The 19,908-nt window shown below is 41.0% G+C and overlaps 4 protein-coding genes across 7 annotated transcripts; all 4 read right to left on the bottom strand.

Annotated features, from left to right (window-relative positions):
* Positions 1-850: 850 nt before the first annotated feature.
* Positions 851-5,820, bottom strand: LOC146363873 (uncharacterized). Its single transcript, XM_084916395.1, has 7 exons — positions 5,451-5,820; positions 5,217-5,315; positions 4,651-4,682; positions 4,258-4,283; positions 4,074-4,127; positions 3,920-3,982; positions 851-2,048 (listed from the first exon to the last, which is right to left on the bottom strand). The coding sequence occupies exons 1-7, from the start codon at positions 5,530-5,532 to the stop codon at positions 1,838-1,840; spliced, it is 567 nt and encodes a 188-aa protein (XP_084772521.1). The 5' UTR covers positions 5,533-5,820; the 3' UTR covers positions 851-1,837.
* Positions 5,821-6,060: 240 nt separating this feature from the next.
* On the bottom strand, positions 6,061-9,758 carry LOC146363872 (uncharacterized). Of its 2 annotated transcripts, none has more exons than XM_084916392.1 (7): positions 9,617-9,758; positions 9,347-9,526; positions 7,550-9,235; positions 7,381-7,447; positions 7,235-7,304; positions 7,023-7,142; positions 6,061-6,937 (listed from the first exon to the last, which is right to left on the bottom strand). In XM_084916392.1, the coding sequence occupies exons 2-7, from the start codon at positions 9,384-9,386 to the stop codon at positions 6,821-6,823; spliced, it is 2,100 nt and encodes a 699-aa protein (XP_084772518.1). In that variant the 5' UTR covers positions 9,387-9,526; positions 9,617-9,758; the 3' UTR covers positions 6,061-6,820. The 2 variants fall into 2 exon arrangements, with proteins under 2 accessions (XP_084772518.1, XP_084772517.1); XM_084916391.1 differs by having other exon boundaries at positions 9,347-9,386.
* A 213-nt stretch (positions 9,759-9,971) lies between these two features.
* Positions 9,972-17,248, bottom strand: dnase1l1l (deoxyribonuclease I-like 1-like). Of its 2 annotated transcripts, XM_084917334.1 has the most exons (9): positions 17,229-17,248; positions 11,721-11,865; positions 11,543-11,631; positions 11,376-11,462; positions 11,163-11,284; positions 10,596-10,708; positions 10,315-10,472; positions 10,139-10,235; positions 9,972-10,052 (listed from the first exon to the last, which is right to left on the bottom strand). In XM_084917334.1, exons 2-9 carry the CDS (start codon positions 11,859-11,861, stop codon positions 9,972-9,974), a joined length of 888 nt encoding a protein of 295 aa, XP_084773460.1. In that variant the 5' UTR covers positions 11,862-11,865; positions 17,229-17,248. The 2 variants fall into 2 exon arrangements, with proteins under 2 accessions (XP_084773460.1, XP_084773458.1); XM_084917332.1 differs by lacking the exon at positions 17,229-17,248 and having other exon boundaries at positions 11,721-11,861.
* Positions 14,195-19,859, bottom strand: traf3ip3 (TRAF3 interacting protein 3). Of its 2 annotated transcripts, none has more exons than XM_084917329.1 (14): positions 19,697-19,859; positions 18,713-19,120; positions 18,461-18,605; positions 18,259-18,376; positions 18,129-18,156; positions 17,865-17,894; positions 17,274-17,369; positions 16,569-16,640; positions 16,176-16,316; positions 15,858-15,995; positions 15,632-15,767; positions 15,403-15,548; positions 14,975-15,091; positions 14,195-14,711 (listed from the first exon to the last, which is right to left on the bottom strand). In XM_084917329.1, exons 2-14 carry the CDS (start codon positions 19,085-19,087, stop codon positions 14,511-14,513), a joined length of 1,743 nt encoding a protein of 580 aa, XP_084773455.1. In that variant the 5' UTR covers positions 19,088-19,120; positions 19,697-19,859; the 3' UTR covers positions 14,195-14,510. The 2 variants fall into 2 exon arrangements, with proteins under 2 accessions (XP_084773455.1, XP_084773456.1); XM_084917330.1 differs by lacking the exon at positions 19,697-19,859 and adding an exon at positions 19,308-19,676.
* Positions 19,860-19,908: the final 49 nt, after the last annotated feature.

Here is a 19,908-nt window from a genome sequence, read left to right as displayed (position 1 = left end):
TTATAGTACAAAAAATTTATTTGCCATAGTACTAGAAAAGAGGAGCAGGAGCAGCGACGTGTAAAAGCCTGGCTGATGCCCAGTTAGAGTATTGTGCTGGTGTAGCCAAAGGTGCTTCTATTGAATTGAGTTCTGGTGATTGTGGAAACCAAATAAGTACACTAAACTCATGTTCAAGAAACCAGCTGGAGATGATCTGAGCTTTGTGCCATGGTACAAGATTATTATATGCTCATGTTACTTGAGCCAAATTCTGACCGTACCACCCAAATACTGAAGCAGAAAATTGAGAGTTGTGCTTTTCCGGTCTTCTTTTGTTGAATTTTAGCGAGCCTTTGTGAATTCCAGTCTCAGCTTGCTGTTCTTAGCTGATGGGAGTGGCACCCAGTGTGGTCTGCTGCTGCTGCAGTCCATCTGCTATGCATTCAAAGTTGCTTATCTACATACCTTGGTTGTAATGAGTGGCAATTTGAGTTATTCTTGCCCGACTATTAGCTCAAAGCAGACTGACCATACTCCTTTTACCTCTGGCGTCAACAAAGAAAACTGCTGCTCACTGGATATTTTCTCCTTTTTGCACAATTCTCTGTAAACCCCAGAGATGGCTGTGTGTGAAAATCCCAGATCAGCAGTTTCTGAAATATTCAGACTAGCCCATCTGGCACCAACAACCACACAGTGTTAGAAGTCATTCAAATAATCTTTCTTCTCCCATTCTGATGGTCAGTTTGAACTTCAGCAGGTCGACGTCTACCTACCATGTTATGGGCTGATAAGATATTTGCTTTACCAAGCAGGTGAATAGGTGTACCCAATAAAGTGACTTCAATAAAAAACAAAATACCTAAAGTTTTAAATGTTTACATATATAAGCTTCGTTTTTTAATACTTACAATTTTGAAACAGGAATACAAAACAAATCACAACAAACCCGGCTGATGTTAAAGTTGGATTATGTAGTACAAAAATATGATATCCAGCTTAATTATACTGAATCAAATCATAACACTGGGGGCAACAGCTCGTCTAGTGCACCTTTTACATTTTTAACCCCACCCAAACTTTTTTTTTTAAAATCTCCAAATACACCGAGGCACTTGCATTACAGCTGGTTTGAAAATGTCCAAAATATACTTGAAAAATGGAAACATTGTTGGACCCGTAAACTACAAATATTTAAAAATACACAATGAATTCAAAACACCTGCATTACTAGCAGTATGATGAGGGAAAAAGGTACATATTGAATAACTAAGTGGATATGCGGGTTGGCTTGACGCAGTGCCACGAGTTTTTGTTTTGAGGGAAATAGCCTGTCAAAAAATATTGAGAGAAATGTATGCATGTTGTACAAGTTTGATGTTTATTTAAGGAAAAAAAAAACCCTGCCACCCAAATTTTGGTCATGCAGACAGATTCACTGTGAACTGCAGAGGCTAAAAGAGACAATCAGCTGAAGCTTTAAAATATGAGCTTCAAAATCTTGCGTGATAATCTTTGGATGTTTTATGGTCAACTGCGGCCATATTTGGACTAAGCTGTGGACGATCATCTCTTAAAACCTCGACAGATCACTTGAAACTGTGCAGATGGAGGGACAGCTTGTGTCCAGATAAAAAAGAGGAAGATTTTAGTGTGTTTTAAAGTGGCGGGCTGGTTGATTCGAGTAGTGATAATGTACTGAAGCTCAGTGACAAATAAACATTTTGCCTAAAAGCATAAGCAGAGAATGTACTGCTGTTAAAAACACAATCTTGCATAAAATGTCTAAAATGCATGCATTTAATCATGTGCATTCCTTAAAATTCAATATAAGGAAATAATGGTTTTAAAAAAATCATTTTATCCCTTTGGGGGTTTCATTTGTCTCCATAGTGGAAAAAACTAAGTAGAGGAAGGCTGCCACAGCCAGGAAGAACACAAACTGAACCCACAGTGGGATCAGACGTGATGACTTTGGTGCATCTGGAACATCTTGACCCGATTTCATGGGTGGCGATTTAGCGTAGGTGCTTCTGTAAGTGGACGGAGTGTCATACATGTCGGGTCTGGAAAGGAAATCGGGGGAAATCATGCATCAGCACATAGTTAAAATTCTGCATCTCAAACTAGTATGATATCACTTGTTTTTATCTGGCATGAAAATTGCTCCCACAAACTTTCAGTTTGATAAGAGGTCAGTGCAAAAATAATTAGAGCCTCCTAAAATAATACTGGTGTGCTTTTGGACTGATGGTAAGACAGAATAAGATGCTATGCATATTCTAAATTAATGCTAAAGGAAATGCTAGATAATTTTCTGACTGTATTACAAGTTATTACTCTGCATCAAAGATTAAAATTCAACTTTAGTAACATGTGTGAACTTAAAGTTTCAAATTAAAATGAATTGTATTACCAGTGCATCAAAATGTTACATTGTAGCCTGTCTAATTACACTTTCTTTTAATTGGTTCACATCATTAAACACCATATCCGCCTCTGAACGAGGAGGAGGTGAAAGCGTAAAATAGCAAGAACACTCAAAGAACAAATAACCAAAATCATAGAAATAAAGTTTGCCCTGAATATACGCTTCTTTCTAAATAATAATATATGATCCAAGAGTTTTGATGCGTGTGGGTAGTTTCTAGAAGGGTTGGGCATTAAATGCAGCTCAATACTGTACACTATGGTGGCCTTATAAACACAAGTCAACCTCTGGATTTAACTAAGTGAATAGCAGGAACCTTTCACTAGATAATTACTGCAGTTATTAATGTGTTTCTGCTGGGAGCAGGTTATTTAGTCCTGACTGAAGCACACCCATGTCAGACAACATATCCTGTGCTTGTGAGAAAAAACAAGATGGACCAGATGGGCCAAATTATTAGCCCTGGAGCAAGCAAAGAGAACAACTAAAGAGACTGCTGAAACTATTAAAGTTGGGTTAAAATTAGTCAGAACATTATTTAAACCTGGAAGTTTTGCTTGGGAGCATAATTTGCATAATTTTATCCATGATTTGTAATCGTGGATAAAGGTCAAGTGGTTTGATGACTCCAGGTCTAACCTGCTCTCGAGGGATTGCTCATCAGGAAGAGAAGAGAGGAAGCAATGCACCCATCATGCCTAGTGCCTGCTGTACAAGCCTGTGGGGGCATTGTTATGATCTGGGGTCTAGGATCAGCACAGTTATGTGCCCAAATTAAGAGGTCAGCTGACTATCTGAATAAGTGTTATGACCAGATTTTTCCATCAGTGGATTTCCCCTCCCCTGATGACAATTCCAGTTCATCACACTGAAACTAAAAGAGTAGTTCAGGGAGCACAAGGCATCATGAATCCTGACATTAACCCCACTGAGACTCTTTGAGCTATGCAGAGAAGACTTTACGCTGTGCTCCAACAATACTGTCATCAATACAGGATGTTGGCAAAAAATTAAAGCAACTCTGGATGGAAATAAATGTTGTGGGACTGCATAAGCGTATTGAAATGATGACACATCCTCACAAGGGAGCTGCCATATTAGACCATGCAGGAGGCACAGCATGAGATAACCACTCACTCCCTGTGAGCCCACGGGACAATTACCTGTGCTATTCTCATAAAAGCGCAATGGGACATCATACAGACTTTGCACTAGAGAGCTCTCAGTCTAAATGATTCTTTAATGTGACATGGATATTTTGATTTCACAACTTCAGAGCTGCAGATTCTTAAAACTAAAACCAAAGCATATCCTTGTTTTTAAAGAAGATGAAAAAAAGTAATGATTTGAAATTCATTTAAACTCTTAAGGAGATAATGTATTTTGAATGAAAAAGCATTCCGTTGCTATTTGCATTTTACCCGGTGGCTTAGCATTTTGAGGTTGAAGTTTGTCTGCAAAAAAAAAAAAAAAAAAAGGTGTGACCATAGATTCAAAAATACTTACTCGTTACCATAACTGCTTCTGTTGTATTCAGGCTTGGACTTTGGGTAGCTCGAGTAGGATGTCCTGTAGAGGGAGAAAAAGGTTAAAAAACAATTGTTCATGAAGGGTTTTTGTGTTTCTCCCCAAAACAGCAGTTTGTAAGACTTTCACTCACTCGTGCTGATAATCTCTCTCATTCCACTCTGGTCTGGCCCTCGCGTAAGCCCCCCTGGATAGAGACACGCAGCAGTTACTAACTTAAGATTGTTTTGGTTTATTTAAATGACTGAACAACAGGGAGGATAAAAGCAGGAGAAAGGGAGTTCACAGGATGGTGGAGGATTTGTGAGAAAACTGACCTGTCACCTGAGACTTCACTTTTGGTCTGCAAAATAGAAACAAGAAAATGATGAAATGAAATGAGTACTGTTCCAGGTCAGACAGGTATGGCATTTTGCTACGTGTAAGTACAACTAACATATTTCTGCTAGAATCAAAATGTGTCTTTTCACTCCAGAGTAATGCAAAACAATTGAGGCCCCACCTGAGGCCTGTACTACGAAGCAGCATTTCATCTTATCTACCCAACCTCAGGGTTAACTTAGCAAGCTGATAACTAGCTTTGTGTGACTGGTTCTCCTGGCTGCTGATGTTAGCCTAAATGAAGTCCAGATAATGGGAAGACAAGCATAATATCTTGAACTCGCTTTTGCAGTACAGACCTCTGGAAGGAGTGCGGAAAAGATACTTACGGGTGTCCTGTAAACATAGGTGACTTCCTCCTCTGAAAGAAAACACAAATATCATGTTCACTACACTGTTTCCTGCACATTCTTAACTCTGACTGTAGTGAATGACATGATCAACAACCTCTCATTTGAAACAGAACAGTAAGAAGCCTAGCCAGCTGCTTGGCTTGGCTAGGTGTTTCTTTGTGTGGAAGACAAAAAACAAAAACAACTTAAATATAAATACTAAAATGAATTATTAAATGCACTAAAACCCTACAGATAAATAGATTTTTGTACTGAAAAAGACCCCACTCTTACTATCTAAAATTAATTATGTCGATACTGTCAATCATTACCTTTTTATTTGTTTATGTCTATATGTTCAATTGCTTTAAACGAGCTTAGGACATTGTATCTTACTGGCCTGCCTTTAAATAATAAATAATATTAATAATTACACAGAAATTACTACAATGTAATTCCTTTACTAATTTATAGGCTTTGTAATTACGATAGTATAGAGTTTCCACGCCTTTTAAAGGACACGAGACAAATTTGACACATATATATGAAAATGTGAATCGCACCCTCTTCTCTGTAGTAGGTTTTGTCAGGTGATGGTTTGGCTCTTTTGCCTTTGGCCATGGCCTCTTTCAGTTTCTTCTCATACAGGTTTCTCGTAGATTCTGTGAACAAACAGGACACGGGGAACCTTTATTACAGGTAAAACTGTTCCTCTAGGAAAGAGCTGTAAAGTTAGCTGACACGGCTACTGATTCAAAAACGGGCGCATAAGAAACAGTTGTATCTGTGCCACTCACCGACCACAGGTCCGTGCTTTATTCCGTATTCATCGAGCAGGTCGATGATTTCCTGCGCAGATTTGTCACTCAGGGAAGACATTTTTGCTTTGGCTTACTTAAAAATGTGTTATTTATCTCTCTCTGGACTCTCCTTTCGGTTATGTTTTGCTTGTAGTTAGTTTCAGTTACCAAAAAAAGAAAATAGATAGACCTCCTCCCAACGATTATGGCTGAGCGCTCGTTTTGTTGCACGATTTGGCGGGAAGAGCCTCAGTAGAGCGTGCGGAGTCGAATGTTGGCGTGGGAAGACGGAACACCTCAAACCCCGCCCTCGTTTATTGAGCCAAATGTTTTAAAAAAATCGCACCTTAACTAAACTTTTACATGTTTCCGTTTCCGTTTGAGGAACTCTTCTTTGTTTATTTTTTTCTTCCTTTTAGTCGATTTTCTTTCCAGAACCGAAACAGCGCCACTACTGGGCTAATGTTAATAAGACTACTGAGACCGAAGTTTCTGATATAAAATGTCGACTTTTTGTTACACGAAACAGTTCACAAAAATAGAAAATGATAAAAATCTAATGATAAATAAATAAATAACATCCTAATATTTAAATATTTAAACTAGTCATGTCCACATGAATTATTGAGGAAAATCTAAACGAAATCTAAAATCTTAACACTGACAGACACCAATTAGAAACTATATTCATGAATACGAATCAGCCCAATTTTTAGGATACAAAGAAAATATAATGTATATGATGTGCCTTAAGGTACCTTAAATATATCTAAATGTTTTATCTTGTGAACTATAAACATGTAGGATTATAACTTCCACCTGTGTAAAAAAACAAACAAAAACAACACTTTCTTCCACTGTGAAAAACAACAATGAAACAATTATCAAACGCAAAATCATGTTTAAGTTCTTGAGCAGCACCACTTTACAGATAAGAATCTCCAACAGGACTCACATGAACCGGAAACCATAGTCAGAGCCCAACTTTAGCTTTTGCCTACTCTCTAACATATCTTTGTACTTCGTTCTTTTCTGGTTTATATTTGTAAACTAGAAACCATTGTTATGGAGTAAAAGGTCCCACAGGATTTCTCTCTGAGATGTTGTGGAGTGAAGTTCTTTCTACTAAACTTAATTTATTCCAGGCATGGTTGTCTTCACGAAAAAAATGGAGGACTGTGTAACCTCAGCTCAGAAAACACCACTGTGAGCATACCTTATCTAGAATTCATGCAATTTAGCATCATTTTGAACAAACACAGCTCTTTATTAAGCAAAATATCTGCACAACGACACATACTTAACTTTACACTGCATTCTTTACAAACATGTGCGAGCACATAAATGACCAAGGACATTCCATAGCCCTAAAAGAAGAAAACCTGGTTGAGCCATTCTCCTTGATCCGTAGCCAACCAGAACATCAGCAGTCCCATTCCGGTCAGCACACCCATCTTCAGTATCAGCTTCATGATGCTGCCACCCTGTGGGACCAAAGTTTAAGCAGGTGAACTGAAAATAACCAAATCACACAGAGCAGACATTCAGTAATGAGCTGTGATTTCACACCTTGTGTTTTTCTGTGCAGGTTTGTGTGTTGCCGAGGTCTGGCTCACTCTCTGCTAGCTGAGCTTTGGGAGGATCACAAGCAGGTTTCATTTGCAGGGTGTTGTCAGGCTCCCTTGGTTCCTGACCACAAACGAAACAATTAAGTCATGTGTTTATTTATGTGTATGCGTGCATGTCTCCACAGGCAAAAAAAAAAAAAAAGATTTTCTTACATCCGATGACTCTGTGGAGCTCAGGTCCTCCCTCCCGCCGTCTGTGGAGCTGCTGAGTGACTCTTCATCACTGCAGGGAACAAGAGGAAGCAGCGTTTTGGTTGGGACGGGAAAAATGAGGTTTACACATCAGGAATTCTCCTTACCTGTCACTTTCATAGCGAATGACTTGAGACAATGGCTCTGCACAAAACTGAACTTTTATCTGCCTCCCTGAAAAATACACAGGGGAAAACAGGTTAATTTATGAAAACGCTTTCAAAATGTTACAGAACTTATTCTGATTACATTTAGAGACTTGTCCTCAGCACTCACCTTCTCTTTCATTCTCCTCATCGCCGTAAAAATCGTTGAAAGCTTTGATTCTCTTCTCTTCTTGCTCCCAGTTCCTTTCTTCTTCATAGTTCTCCCCTTCCAGCTTTCCCTGCTGAGGGATGCCAGAGGCCTCAACATTGTCGAAGAAGAAGCTGTCATCAAGGGATCCCTGGTAGGAGGGGCTTTTAATTTTGAGAACTTCAGAGTAGCTGATGTATTCTGGGTGGTCCTGGTTAACACCTGTGGGAGTTGTTTCTGTCATGTCTCCTGTGGTTAACAGGTATTCAGTCAGAAGGCTATCAGTATTTAATACATCAAATTCCCAGTTGAGGATATCTGCTTGATCTGCTCTGCTCGTGCCATATATCTGACTGTCGGCCGGCTGCTTGTTGTTTTCAAGCTCTTGGAGGCACCTACGAGCCCCGTCGTCATCACTGGAGCTGTAGTCGCTCTCAGATGTGTCTTCTTCATCGTCAGACTTGGTCGCGGCTGTGCTGCCTCTGTCTCCAGCTGCTACGTCCATGCTCATCAGATTCTCAGCATCCATCTCTAGATCTCTGCTGTACAGATACCCATCTTCCTTCTCATCGCTGTGCTCGGCGTGGTCCATCTGTGTAATATCTTCCACAGGTCCTTCCATGAAAGCATCCTGCTGCGTGTATGAACTGCATTCAGATGTACCGGGCCCAAAATGTGGCCTGCTTTCCTGATTTTTTGTCCCATCGTCTGCATATTCACAGGAAGAAAAGTCTGAGGGGTAATCTGCAAAGCTCTCGCCTGCCTCTTGGTGCTCATCCCCCGAGAAATCTTTCATTTTCTCTGCATATTCCCCTTTCTCACTTTCACCAGTGAGCTCCTGCAGATTTTGCAAGGATATGCAAGGAAACTCTGAACTAGCTTCCTCAGGATCATCCCCGTAAATGTTTTCCACCTCTTCCTCCTCCTCAAGAGGCTGTCCGATAACATTTTCCTCCTGTTCGATTTTCATGCCCTCACACTCAGAATCAGATGATGTGCCCTCTTCTTCTTCTTCTTCTTCTTCTTCTTCTTCTTCTTCTTCTTCTTCTTCTTCTTCGCTTTCTCCCTCGTCCTCTCCTACCTCTGCAGCTTTTATCACAGTCTCATCGCCTCGGTCAGGGAATCTTTCCAAATAGGACACGTCCCTGTCGCACTCAGCCTCACCTTGCTCCTCATTTCTAACTTGAGGGTTTTCAGCATCCTCCGGGGCCAGAGGTTGTCCCTCAGCAAAGATCTCGTCCTCCTTATCGCTGTCGTTGAACTCATCACTGCAGCGCACTGACATCAACAAATCCCCTGATGTCTCTGCCACTCCTATGTCCTCTTCCACACCCTCATCATCTTCTCCAGAGACGGAGCCTTCGTGCGCAGAATCTCCATCTGAGCTCATGTAATCCTCCTCTGCTGTTTTGCCACCGTCCACGGCACTGATCCCCTCACCTTTAAAATCCTCCTCATCTGTTTCATTGTCCGACTGCTCTTCGTAAACATTTTCAACCGTCTCTTTGGTTTCAAACAGAGCTGCCGCTTCACCTGTTGCTTCCTGGAGCAGTGCCGCCTCTTTATTGTTTGTTGTTAGGTTTTCTGTCCCGTCTTCATCAGACTTTTCTCCAAAAGTTAAATTCTCAAAGTCCAAACCTTCGTCCGGGAATGGAGGAACAGATGTCTCTGTAAAAACAGCATAATCTGAATATTAATCTTAAAAACAAACAAACAAAAAAATGCAAAAAAAGTAATATATGTGCATCTATAAATGCCAGAAATAACCACACATCTTACCTGAAAATACATCTGTTAGGAGATCAGCAAAACCTTCCATCTTTACAAAGACAAAATCAATAACTTATCTTAGAAGTTATATCGAGACAAAAAATTAATGCATTGGCACAGATAATCTCTCGTCTCAGAAAGGAAGAGCGCACGAAGTAACTCTCATCTGTTGTAGCTACAAGCAGCTTCCTGTCAAACAGACCGTGCAGAGGTTACATATTTAAACTGAAACATTCAGTGAAATGCACGACACAGAGTCTCCACGTGATGTTTACCTACCATCAAGGATGAAGATTTAATATGATTTTCTCAGGTTCCTCTGGAAAGCAAAGTCCAAAAGTGATGTTTTGTGTTTTCGCGTTGCTGCAGGAACGTACCTTCATGAGCTCATGAAATGATGTCAGCTTTGATGTGGTTTTGGTTTCAGGGGCAGAATATAAACTCCAGCAGTGAAGCACGCAGTTCTTACTTGCTGAAAAAACTTGAGTTTATTGGTGCAACTGAGAGGAGTGCAGTGCCAGTTTAGGATCATTATAAAAAACAAAAAAACAAAAACATAGCTCTGTATTTTGTTGGCTCACATCATCCACTCATTAAAATCAAGCAAAACACTGCAAAAACATTAGTGATTGGTTTACAGCTCATGGCGGAGGAAGTAGCGGTGGTTGGCCTTCAGGTCAACTTCTACAGGAAAATGGTCACTGACCTCAAGAGCCTAAAGTGTCATCAAAAGAACAGAATAAAGGTTGAAGTTAAGTCAGAAAATGAACTTGAGGGAGGGGTTTCTTTTGAGAGGTTTACCTCTGCCTCAGTTAGATGGAAATGCTCTTTAAAGTTGAAGGGCTGAGCTGAAGCTGGGACTACACTGGAAACAACCTCCGGTCCGTGCACGATGATCCTGTTTCACAATGAGGAAACTTTATAGTTGGGCATAAGAAACTCCAATATATGTGCACCAAGTCACTGTAGAAACCGACCTGTCGTAGGCACAGTGTGTCTTCTCCCTGACGGTGGTGTCTTGCTCGTCTCCGATTAGCCAGTGAAATTTGGGGTCACTCCTCAGGCGCATGGCTCTCCATCCTTTGGTGGTGATGTAGCTGCACCCAGCGTTCAGGTCACCTAAGATGATCGCATTCTGAAAGCACGCCAGTAAAGGGAAGTTAAAAAAAAATCATGAAAATTATTACAAACAACATGATGAGGAACCAAGATCTTGCTAAAGAAAGCAAAAGGGATTAAACGATGTGTTTCAACCTACATCTGTCTTCCACTTCTTGTAAATCCTTTTGAAGACAGCGTACAGTTCATCGAGCTCCTTCATGGCAGTTTTCGGACTGGTGTGCTGCCCTATCAGGACAAAATCCTTCACCACTGAAAACAAAAAACATCACAAAGCGCCGCGGTCCAGTCTGACTGTGTGTCTCTCATTCAGACCTCCAAATTCAACAAAGGTGCAATTTCTCTGTGACGTTGACGGCTGCGTGAACTTTGCTGGATCTTTATTCACCTTTGATCAAGGTGAGCTTTAGTAGCAGCACAATTGTTTACAGTGTAACAAGATTCAATGAAGATTAACCTACAAGGTTATAACCCAACACTAACAGTCTGTGACACCTCTGGAACAGTGGCTCATCATTAACATTGTTGTGAAGCAAATAATTAGAAAGCAAAAATCATTTAGAAGCCAGAGAACCGAATCATAAATCATTAAGTCATTTAGATTTGCCCAGAGAAAACGATTCTGGATGACAAGTCAGAATCATTTTTTATTTTTGCCAGCACAAAGCTCTTTGAAGTTTCATGTTTCCCCCCCTTTTAACCTTACATGTAGTGGGGGAGTGAAAGTGGATGATGAAGGGCCCTCTGGAGAAAACATCAGTTTCATTGGTCCCCTTTCCTTCGAGTTTAGGGTACTGATAATGCTCTTTGACCTTCAGCACATTGCTCCTGTAAGTCATGGGAGAGGAAAGCACACTAGGTTTAGCATGATCATATAAGGAAATGGCTCAAATGCAATGGGAAATACAGCATGAATTACCTGTAAATGTAGACATATTGCTCCTTATAGGCCTTCCTCCCGAGCCTTTCGCTTTCCACGTAAGAGTAGGGGTTGTATTTGTCAAACCTGGTTAGAAAATAACATCAAAATTAAAGTTGGTCAGTGTTATTAAATGGCACAGAAGATTTACCACACAAGCCTTGTACCTGTTAAGATCCTTAACCAAAGCTTGTATTACTTCTCCTTTAGAGTCTCGGACCTCCTGAATGAGACACAAGTCACACCGAGAAAGAATCTTGGGAGCAAAAGCAGAAAAAACAAAGCTCCATCAGCTGTCCACTTTGTTCAGCTATCAATCTAGGTGTTTTTGTAGACACATAGTACCTTTAGCAGAATCCCCATAACCTTCTTGTTGTTTGCCTTGGATTCTCCAAAGCTCTGAATATTAAAAGCACAGATTTTAAGGGACGACGTGACATCCAGCAAACACAGCCCAACAACAAACAGCAGCCCTGCGGTCCTCATCGTGCTCTGCAAGCACAAAGAAAGTTTGCAAGAGCCCCACTTGTCATGTTTTAAAGTACGCTACAGAAATCTTCAGCCCCTTACCTTCAGTGCGTTTGTCACCGGGAGACTGATCTCAGGCCAGCAAAGAGCCATCTCTTCAGTGACCACGGGAACATACAGGTAAATGTGGGCGGGGGAGTCAGGGGCTGCAGATGTGTGGTGGATATGCTGTGTCAGCGCCTACTGAGAATGGAGCTGTATCTGGAACAGTTAAAAGCACCATAATGAACAATGACTCCATCCAACTCAGAGAGCTCAGCTCTGAGTGCGTTTTGTCTCTAAGTTTGAGCGTAATCAGACAATAGATGCAGTCATGTGTCATGTCCGCCCGCTTCATGAACATGTGTGTAGAACAAATCCTCCTGTCAGTTAGGCAGCTGGTAATTACCACACGGTGCTGTTAAAAAGAACATTCTGATGACTGGTGCAGTTTTTACTGTGATGGCTTTGCCAGTGTGAGGCAGAGTGTGTCACCTGTGTGTCACCTATAAGAGTGCTCTTGCACTCTTATAGGTGTAAGATAGACAGTGTTTTTCTTTTTCTTTTTGGGACTACAGATGAAATCCGCATGGAGGGACGTTAAAATGGGATAAGCATTCTTAAAAATAGCACAAAGAAAACAGTTTATGTATTTTTTGTGTGTATGTGTTGTTATATTTTAACATTGTTTTGTCTTTTGTGGCTTTTCTTATTGTTGTTGCTTTAGTACCTTCCAGTAATTGTTCTATATTACACAGCAAAGCATTTAATATGATGCAATTAACATTTACATGTATAAAATGGGCCAGCACAGTGCAGTGGTTAGCACTGATACGTCCCACCATGTAAATTCCTGATTCAAGCCTCCTGGTCGCCTGAGGCCTTTCTGCATGGAGGTTGTTCCAGTGACTCGGGCTTCCTCCTGCAGTCTAACGAACATTAGGTTATATGTGATTCTAAATTGGCTGTGGATTTGAGAAATGTTAGTTTTTCTGTATCTGTGGGATCTGTTCAGGGTTTTCCTCCCCCATCGTCCCCATGAGCTTTACTGGATAAGTAGCTAAGAAAATTAGCCACAGATTTATAAAATCATTTTTTTTGCCTAATATGATGCCTTTTATAAATTAAACAAGCTGAGAATCTGAAATAGTTTTACAGCATTACACATCAATAATGATGACCCAGTGTTTTATATAAATAATGTAACTGGGAGGATTCATTTTGCTGCAGAGTGAATACTTACATACTTGCACTCTCTGGCCACTTTATTAGGTACACATTGCTAATACTGGGTTGGGCCTTCTTTTCTGTTTAGATCTGTAGTAATTCACGGCACAGACTCAACAAGGTGCTGGAAACATTCCTCAGAAACATGATGACATCTACATTTGTTGGCTGTACACGCATGATGTGAATCACAAGTTCCACCACGTCCCAGTGGTGACTGTGGAGCGTGGTGATGCTGACATCTCGTATGTTCAGAGATGCTCTCCTGTATACCTTGGTTGTGTGCAGAAAAATCCCAGTAGATAAATGGTTTCTGAAGTACTCAGACCAGCCCATCTCGCACCAACAACCATGCCACAAAGTCACTTAATGCCCTTTCTTTGACATTGTGATGCTCGGTTTGAACTTCAGCTGGTTGCCTTGACCGTGCCTACATTCCTGAATGCATTCAGTGGCTACCATGTGACTGATGTATTACCACACGTGACTTGGAAGATTAGATATTTGAATTAATGTGCAGTGGAACAAGTGTATCTAATAAAGTGGCCAGTGAGAGTATATAACTAATGAATGAATATGCTCTTAATTAAGATGTGGTGGTGTTACTCTCAGTAAACTGAAGGACCTTAATATGTCCTGCTGAATATATTAATTTAAAAAATAAACTTTAATGAAAATTATAGTTTACCTACAAAGTAGCTCATTGCTGTCAAAATAGAAATGACGCTCATTCCACTGACACACAGGTATGAAACTGACACTCCTTTCATCCTCTATGATCTCAAACTGGTTATAATCTGGCACCAGTGACTCCATCAAAAATAGCTTACATTCTGGTTAACCACCTCTTCTCTCTCAAACCTCCCAAATACAAAAAATCTTGTGCGTTCTCTGAACAATAAAGAATAATATATATATATATATATATACTAGTGTAAAACACTGTTTAAGGTCGTGACCTGAGATCAGTTTAATGTATCGTGATTTACATTTGCCCTTTCTTGGTGTTGTTTTGTAGCACACTGCATCTCACTCTATATATGCTGTGACATGTTTCAGTAATTCAAGACTAAATAAATCAGTCATTTACAGTATAAAAGACACTTTTATTTTCCACTGTTCTCATAGTTAAACTCACAGTTTCTTAAAATGCCATCAACATTTTCCAACAGTTTGGGCAAATTTAAAACAAGCATTGCCGAGTTTCTTTACTCGTACTGGAACTTTTTGCTCACTTGTCCCCAACACCAACCTGACACAGTCTCACAAACATCACACAAACACTGAGTTCCAAGTCGAAAGAGTTTTTAAATACAAAAATGTCAACAAACTACATTCTATATAAATCTAATCTTGACATAAAGCAACAAAACGTCAACAAAAACAAGATTTGGAGCAATGTCATATTGGTCTGAAGCAGCCCGAGTGTCGAGGAGAGGCCATTTCCATGAGATAATCTTCAATACGTGTCTCTATGTCTGAGTACAGGTCCTCAACTTGCTCCCTGAAAGGCGGATGCCACAGCCACAGCATTACAACCCCTGCTACAGCGAGGAGTAAAAGGAAGAACAAGCACAGCTTCCACCAGGATCCACAGGGTGTCTAAACAGGAAGAAAAGAAATAATTTAGTCAGGTGGATATTAAATCATCAGCAGGCAATGATAACTCATGTGCATGAGCAGCTGCTCAGCTGGTTACTGCAGGGCAGCTGAAGCAAACTGATAGTGTTGAAAAGCATAGTGGGGCAGTGTTAGAATTATGTAGTGGTTTAATTACTGGCTGATAATATAAAGGCAATGAGAGCTTTTGAGTGCTGCAAGGGCATTAAGTCTCCCTTAAATGATCTCACACACACTCTACTCACTGGTCCCCTGCGGCGGTGGCTGAGCTGCCGGAGTTCGTCTCTGCACTGCGACAGCCGGGCCTGGCTGGACTGACACTCCTGCTCCATAGCGTGCAGCTCTGCCTGCAGCTCCTCACACTGCACGCACACAATAAAGAGCGTGAACATGCAGAAATGCTCAAAATACACTCTAAATGCTGGTGATCCTCAGACAGGCACTGTCACAAAATGTACTTGCATGTGTGTTAGCACTGTGGTTGGAATGCAAACATACTGCAGAAGATTACCTTGTATATAAGACAAAAACAAATAATAGGGGTAATATTTTTACCTGCGCCTGTTAGGGACTTTGTGAAACACCTAGCTGGGACATTCCTTGTGTGGCAAGCTTGGATTAAAGAGTCAGACTTGTGAATGAGCTACAGTTTACTGTAATGTCCATGTTTTACCTCTCTCTCTTTGAGCTGGAGTTTCTCCTGAGTGTGGCGGAGCTGGTCCTCCAGCTGAGAGTCTCTCCTCACCGCCAGCCGAGGCTCAGGTTCCTGTGACGCCAGACACTCCTGCATCATGAAGTCTTGACTATCCTCTTCGCCATCTAGGGCACCGAAAATATTATAAACATATTGAATGTGCACTATTTAACAATAATCATAAAAAACACCAAACGTGATGTCTTGCCTCTGAGTTGCTGGATTTCTTCTCTTAGGGTCTGGTTGTCTTCCTCCAGCAGACAAATGTTGTACTGTAGGTCCTGCTTTTCTTGTCTCAATGAAAGCATCTCATCTCTCAGCTCACGCTCTCTGGCTCTGCACAGCTGATAATTCAAGAAATAAATTCACATTTCTAACATTTATAATTAAACTTTTGACCGCGCACTCATGCACGTTGTCACAACCTAACATACCTCCACTTGGCTGTGCAGCTGTTGCAGCTGCTCATTACTGAGGTGCTGGCTCTCCCTGAGTTTTCCAGAGCTCAGCTTCAGCTCCTCATGAAGGCTTTGCCACTTCAGGGCCTCTGCCTTTGCTGTAATTAGCGCTTCCTGTTGACACAAAATGCAATGTTTTTAAAAAGAAAAATCATCTGCAAATACTCAAATTAGGAAACTTGCTTCCAGGTCACCAGATGCTGAGTCTATCAACTAAAAGGCAAACAAACTGAAACCTCAGTGACATTTGTTTCTTTTCTGCGTGGTAAAACAGAGAAAAAAAAGATGTTTGACCTGCAGAGTCTCAGCCTTGCTGAGGGCCTCAGTTTTCTCCTGTGTGGCCTTCTGCAGGGCAATCAAGGCCTTCTCTTCATATACCATCCTCTGCTTTTCCATCTGTACCACAAGTTTCTTTACACCATCTTTTGGAAACTTCTGCAGGGACACAACACTGCTGAGTTAGTTGTTAACACCCAGTGAGATCCAGATCAAAACCACAGAGACTCACACTTAAGATGCTACACTATCACCCTGTGACAGAATAATGCCAGAGCAAGGCTAGTTACTGGAAAGAGTAAATGTCTGACTTCTTGGACAGCAAATAAATAATAACAACAGCAACAAATCACCACCAAGATATTGTAAAAATAAGTGTGGTTGCTTTTTTACAGACTAAATTACACTCACCTGCAGACAAGCTTGCAACTGCGCCTCCAAAGCCTTGATCTTGTTTCTCAGCAGATCTTCACTGCAGCGAGACTGTGTGGGTTAGAGAGGAAATGAATGACTGTCACGCTCTAACCTGCAGATGGAAAATTAATGGTTCATGTGCCAAAAAGCTGTGACAGCGCGTTGTTTCTCCGAACGCAGGTGCATAAGGGGAACTCGAAGCAACAGTGAGCCTCAAGGGAGATCACAATATCTGCGTGTGATGCAACGCACTTTGTTATAAGTGCAAAAAAGACCCCTCATGATAACATACCTCAGTGAGAAACAACAGGTGGAAGACCTAAATAAATGAGACTGAATAAACTGTAGATCAGCTTAGCTGCTAAAACAAAATCTAAAGAGGAAACAAAACTAAAAACAACATCAATATTTTCCTTTCATTCATTGCAACCAGAGTAGCCAAAAGAGATGTAAAGAGGATGCATAGCACCTTTAACAGCTACTGAGTGGCACACCCTTCCTGTATAAGAACGACAGCTTGCACTCGTCCTATGCAGTATAGAATTGCGCGGAAGCAGGAAGCTCCAAACCACAGACTGCACAGGCCTTCCTGACACCGCCGTAATATCAGCCAGTGCACCAGAGCAGAAAGAAAAACAGTGTGGCCTTATAAAGTGCGAAATGTGTGTTATTCGATGCGTGTAAACAGAGGGAGAGCCTTACTGTCCATATTTTGTTGGATGAGTTCACGAGGTTTGTCGTGCTCTCCTGGAGTTCAGCCAGCTTCTTCTTCATCACATCTTCTCTCCACAGAGCCTCCTGCCAGAAACCCAGCAGCAGCAGAAAGAGTTACACTAACGCACAAAGACAGTTTTCATCTGCTTTGGACTGCACAGGTCATCAGGTCCTTAAGTAGCATCAGAGCACATTAATTACTTAATACTGAAAGCAGTAGTGATGAAAGATCAAATGTGATGAGAACTTAACCATTTAAAACCAAGCGTATTATATCTGATTAGTGAGTTTTGTGAGTTTTTGACTTCTACATCATCAACGTGATTATTTTTCTTCCCCCCAAAAAATAAAATAAATTGCACTGTACAGTTTTAAGGAATAAATTGCAAAAATAAGCCTAATGTAGCTAATATGATACAACTTTAATCTCATATATACAAATTATTATTTCTTATTTCAGAAGGGCCACTAAACACAAAAAATGTGACTTTTCTGGCATCTATTCCTAGGTTCAGGCTTTAAAACCTTAAAGGATTCATGAATCACAGGATGATTTTAGGATAAATATTGTTTGCTTACCTGTAGGTAGTCAGCTAATTTCTGAATATCCTATTAGGAGAGAGATAAGAGACAGTAAAAACAGTAGAGCTTTATAATTAAAGAAAAAACCTTTGCATCAGATTATAGAGCATCTGTTTCCCCTCAGATTAGCCTAAACTTTATTTCGACTAATCATGTCATGTGACGCTTACCTGACTCGACCCTAGCCCTCACCTGTGGCCTGTGCTCCCACACCTTTTAATCTGTCACCTAATTCTAAAACAGCAGGACTGTGAAACTTACTGATTCTTTAACGGTGATGAGTCCGGACCTGCACAGAGGACAGTTTCTCATTAGAGAGAGAGGAGATCCGAGATGCCTTTTGCAGTAAAATCACGGTTTAAAGATTAAACTAGAATTAAATGAGACTCACTCTGTCTGCACGCCGGTCTCTCTCAGTATCTTTTTCTGAAGAATGCTTTCAGTTTGTACAGATGATTTCTGGTAAATCTTCTCTGTTTTGATGAGTGTTTTTGTGGTTGTCTTTTGTGCTGTATGTGGAGAAAAACAAGGCATGATTCAACAGTCCCTGGTCAAAATGTTTTGCGCTTGGCATGATGATTTATTCTTTTTACCGTTTACACTCGTGTCCTTTTTATAAATACTTTTCACCCTGTGCTGCTCTGATTCCTTCACAGATGGCGTGGAGGTAGGTGATTGCTTCTTTGCATGACTTTTGTCCTGCTTCATCACTGTTATCTGTTCTGACCACAGTGAGGCCTGAGGGAATGAGAGGAGAGCAACGGGGCAGGTATTATTCACAGCAGACCTATGAAGACATAAATCTGATCTGGTGATAAATGTGCCGAATTGACGCAATCTTTTACCCATGTGCTGGTGCTTGGATCACTGCTTATGCTGCTGTTTGGTGTCAAAACCATGGGCGGATATCCTTTAGCATTCTCGGTGTTTGTTGAGCTTGAACTGTAATACTTCATTGAAAATATCTGTGAGGGAGAATTTCTTCTCGATGAGCCTTCACGCCACACTGGGCTCACCGATCTCCTCCTCAGAAACTCCAACTGCCTCTTCTCTTTCAGTTCTTTCTTTATCTGCCAGGTGGTACTGTCTCTCGGAGGGCTGCGGCATGAAGTCACATTGTTACGTCCTCGCAGGTACTCACGCTTCTCTGCTCTGATGTCCAATATTCGGTCAAAGTGTTTCTCCGAGAGTTGGAATCCACTGATGGCCAGGGCGTCCATGGCAGCTCCCCTGGCTGTTATGTCGCCTCAAGCCTGCGAGGACAGCGTAGCTTATCAGGAAACTGGTTACAGTCATTCACAAAGATCAAATTCATGGCATGTTATTAGCTGAGTACTATCAAGTGATGTTGTGAGTAGCTAAAAAACAGCTTTCTTTTAAGTTGCAGAAACATTGTGATGGCTAAAGGTTATAAATGAAGAAACTCAAACTGCTACTTACTTTAAAGAAAAGGTCTGAAATGTAGCTTCCTACCAGGGTTGGTGTAAATGAGAATTTTTCAAGTATTTATGATATTTTTATTCTGGAGAGACTTAAACAAAGAAAAGTTATGTGTATGATGAGGTCATGCTGCAAACTGATGTGAGCCGTATACGCATTAAAAGTAAACTGCCAAAAGTGCCTGATGTTTAGAAAGCTGTGTGTGTGGAGCAGAAGCGGTTGCAATAGTAGCTCAGAAATACTAATGCAGAAGCTGAAACTTACAGGAGAAGCCCCTTAATTACAGGGTGAAGCACTTCTCATCGATAGACTAGGCCCTGGCACCTGCAAGATGATAAAGCGAGGACAAACTGCTGCTTATTAAGCAGGAAACCATGGTTGAGCCTTACCTACTGGGCCATCTCATTCAGTGGGGAGAGCTCTTCATGAGGTTGTTGATAAGTCATCCATTTTCTCACTCTTCTGAAATAGTGCCGGGTTTTTTTCTTGCCTGTGTTTCACATGTAGCTGTTTCTGTTGAGCACAGTTTTTACAGGAAGTGAAGAGAACCACAGCGTCATATGTTCCTCTATCTCACCAGCCACTCACACAAAACTGATGC

Source organism: Perissodus microlepis, chromosome 20 (assembly GCF_051167445.1).
Source record: "Perissodus microlepis isolate ML-2025 ecotype Zambia chromosome 20, ASM5116744v1, whole genome shotgun sequence".
Taxonomy (NCBI): Eukaryota; Metazoa; Chordata; class Actinopteri; order Cichliformes; family Cichlidae; genus Perissodus; species Perissodus microlepis.
This window is presented reverse-complemented; position numbering and strand designations above follow the sequence as displayed.

Excerpts from the sequence above, each read along its gene's own strand:
- LOC146363873 (XM_084916395.1), bottom strand. The coding sequence starts at position 5,532 with ATGTCTTCCCTGAGTGACAAATCTGCGCAGGAAATCATCGACCTGCTC. Across the intron at positions 5,316-5,450 it reads AAAGCACGGACCTGTGGTCG|AATCTACGAGAAACCTGTAT; the intron begins GTGAGTGGCACA and ends GTTTGTTCACAG. Across the intron at positions 4,683-5,216 it reads AACCTACTACAGAGAAGAGG|AGGAGGAAGTCACCTATGTT; the intron begins GTGCGATTCACA and ends GTTTTCTTTCAG.
- LOC146363872 (XM_084916391.1), bottom strand. Across the intron at positions 7,305-7,380 it reads ATTCGCTATGAAAGTGACAG|TGATGAAGAGTCACTCAGCA; the intron begins GTAAGGAGAATT and ends TGTTCCCTGCAG. Across the intron at positions 7,143-7,234 it reads GCTCCACAGAGTCATCGGAT|GAACCAAGGGAGCCTGACAA; the intron begins GTAAGAAAATCT and ends GTTTGTGGTCAG.
- dnase1l1l (XM_084917334.1), bottom strand. The coding sequence starts at position 11,861 with ATGAGGACCGCAGGGCTGCTGTTTGTTGTTGGGCTGTGTTTGCTGGAT. Across the intron at positions 11,463-11,542 it reads TTGGTTAAGGATCTTAACAG|GTTTGACAAATACAACCCCT; the intron begins GTACAAGGCTTG and ends TTTTCTAACCAG. Across the intron at positions 10,053-10,138 it reads TCCATCTAACTGAGGCAGAG|GCTCTTGAGGTCAGTGACCA; the intron begins GTAAACCTCTCA and ends ATGACACTTTAG.
- traf3ip3 (XM_084917329.1), bottom strand. The coding sequence starts at position 19,087 with ATGGACGCCCTGGCCATCAGTGGATTCCAACTCTCGGAGAAACACTTT. Across the intron at positions 17,895-18,128 it reads TCATCACCGTTAAAGAATCA|GATATTCAGAAATTAGCTGA; the intron begins GTAAGTTTCACA and ends CTCTCCTAATAG. Across the intron at positions 15,092-15,402 it reads TCCAGCTCAAAGAGAGAGAG|TGTGAGGAGCTGCAGGCAGA; the intron begins GTAAAACATGGA and ends GTGTGCGTGCAG.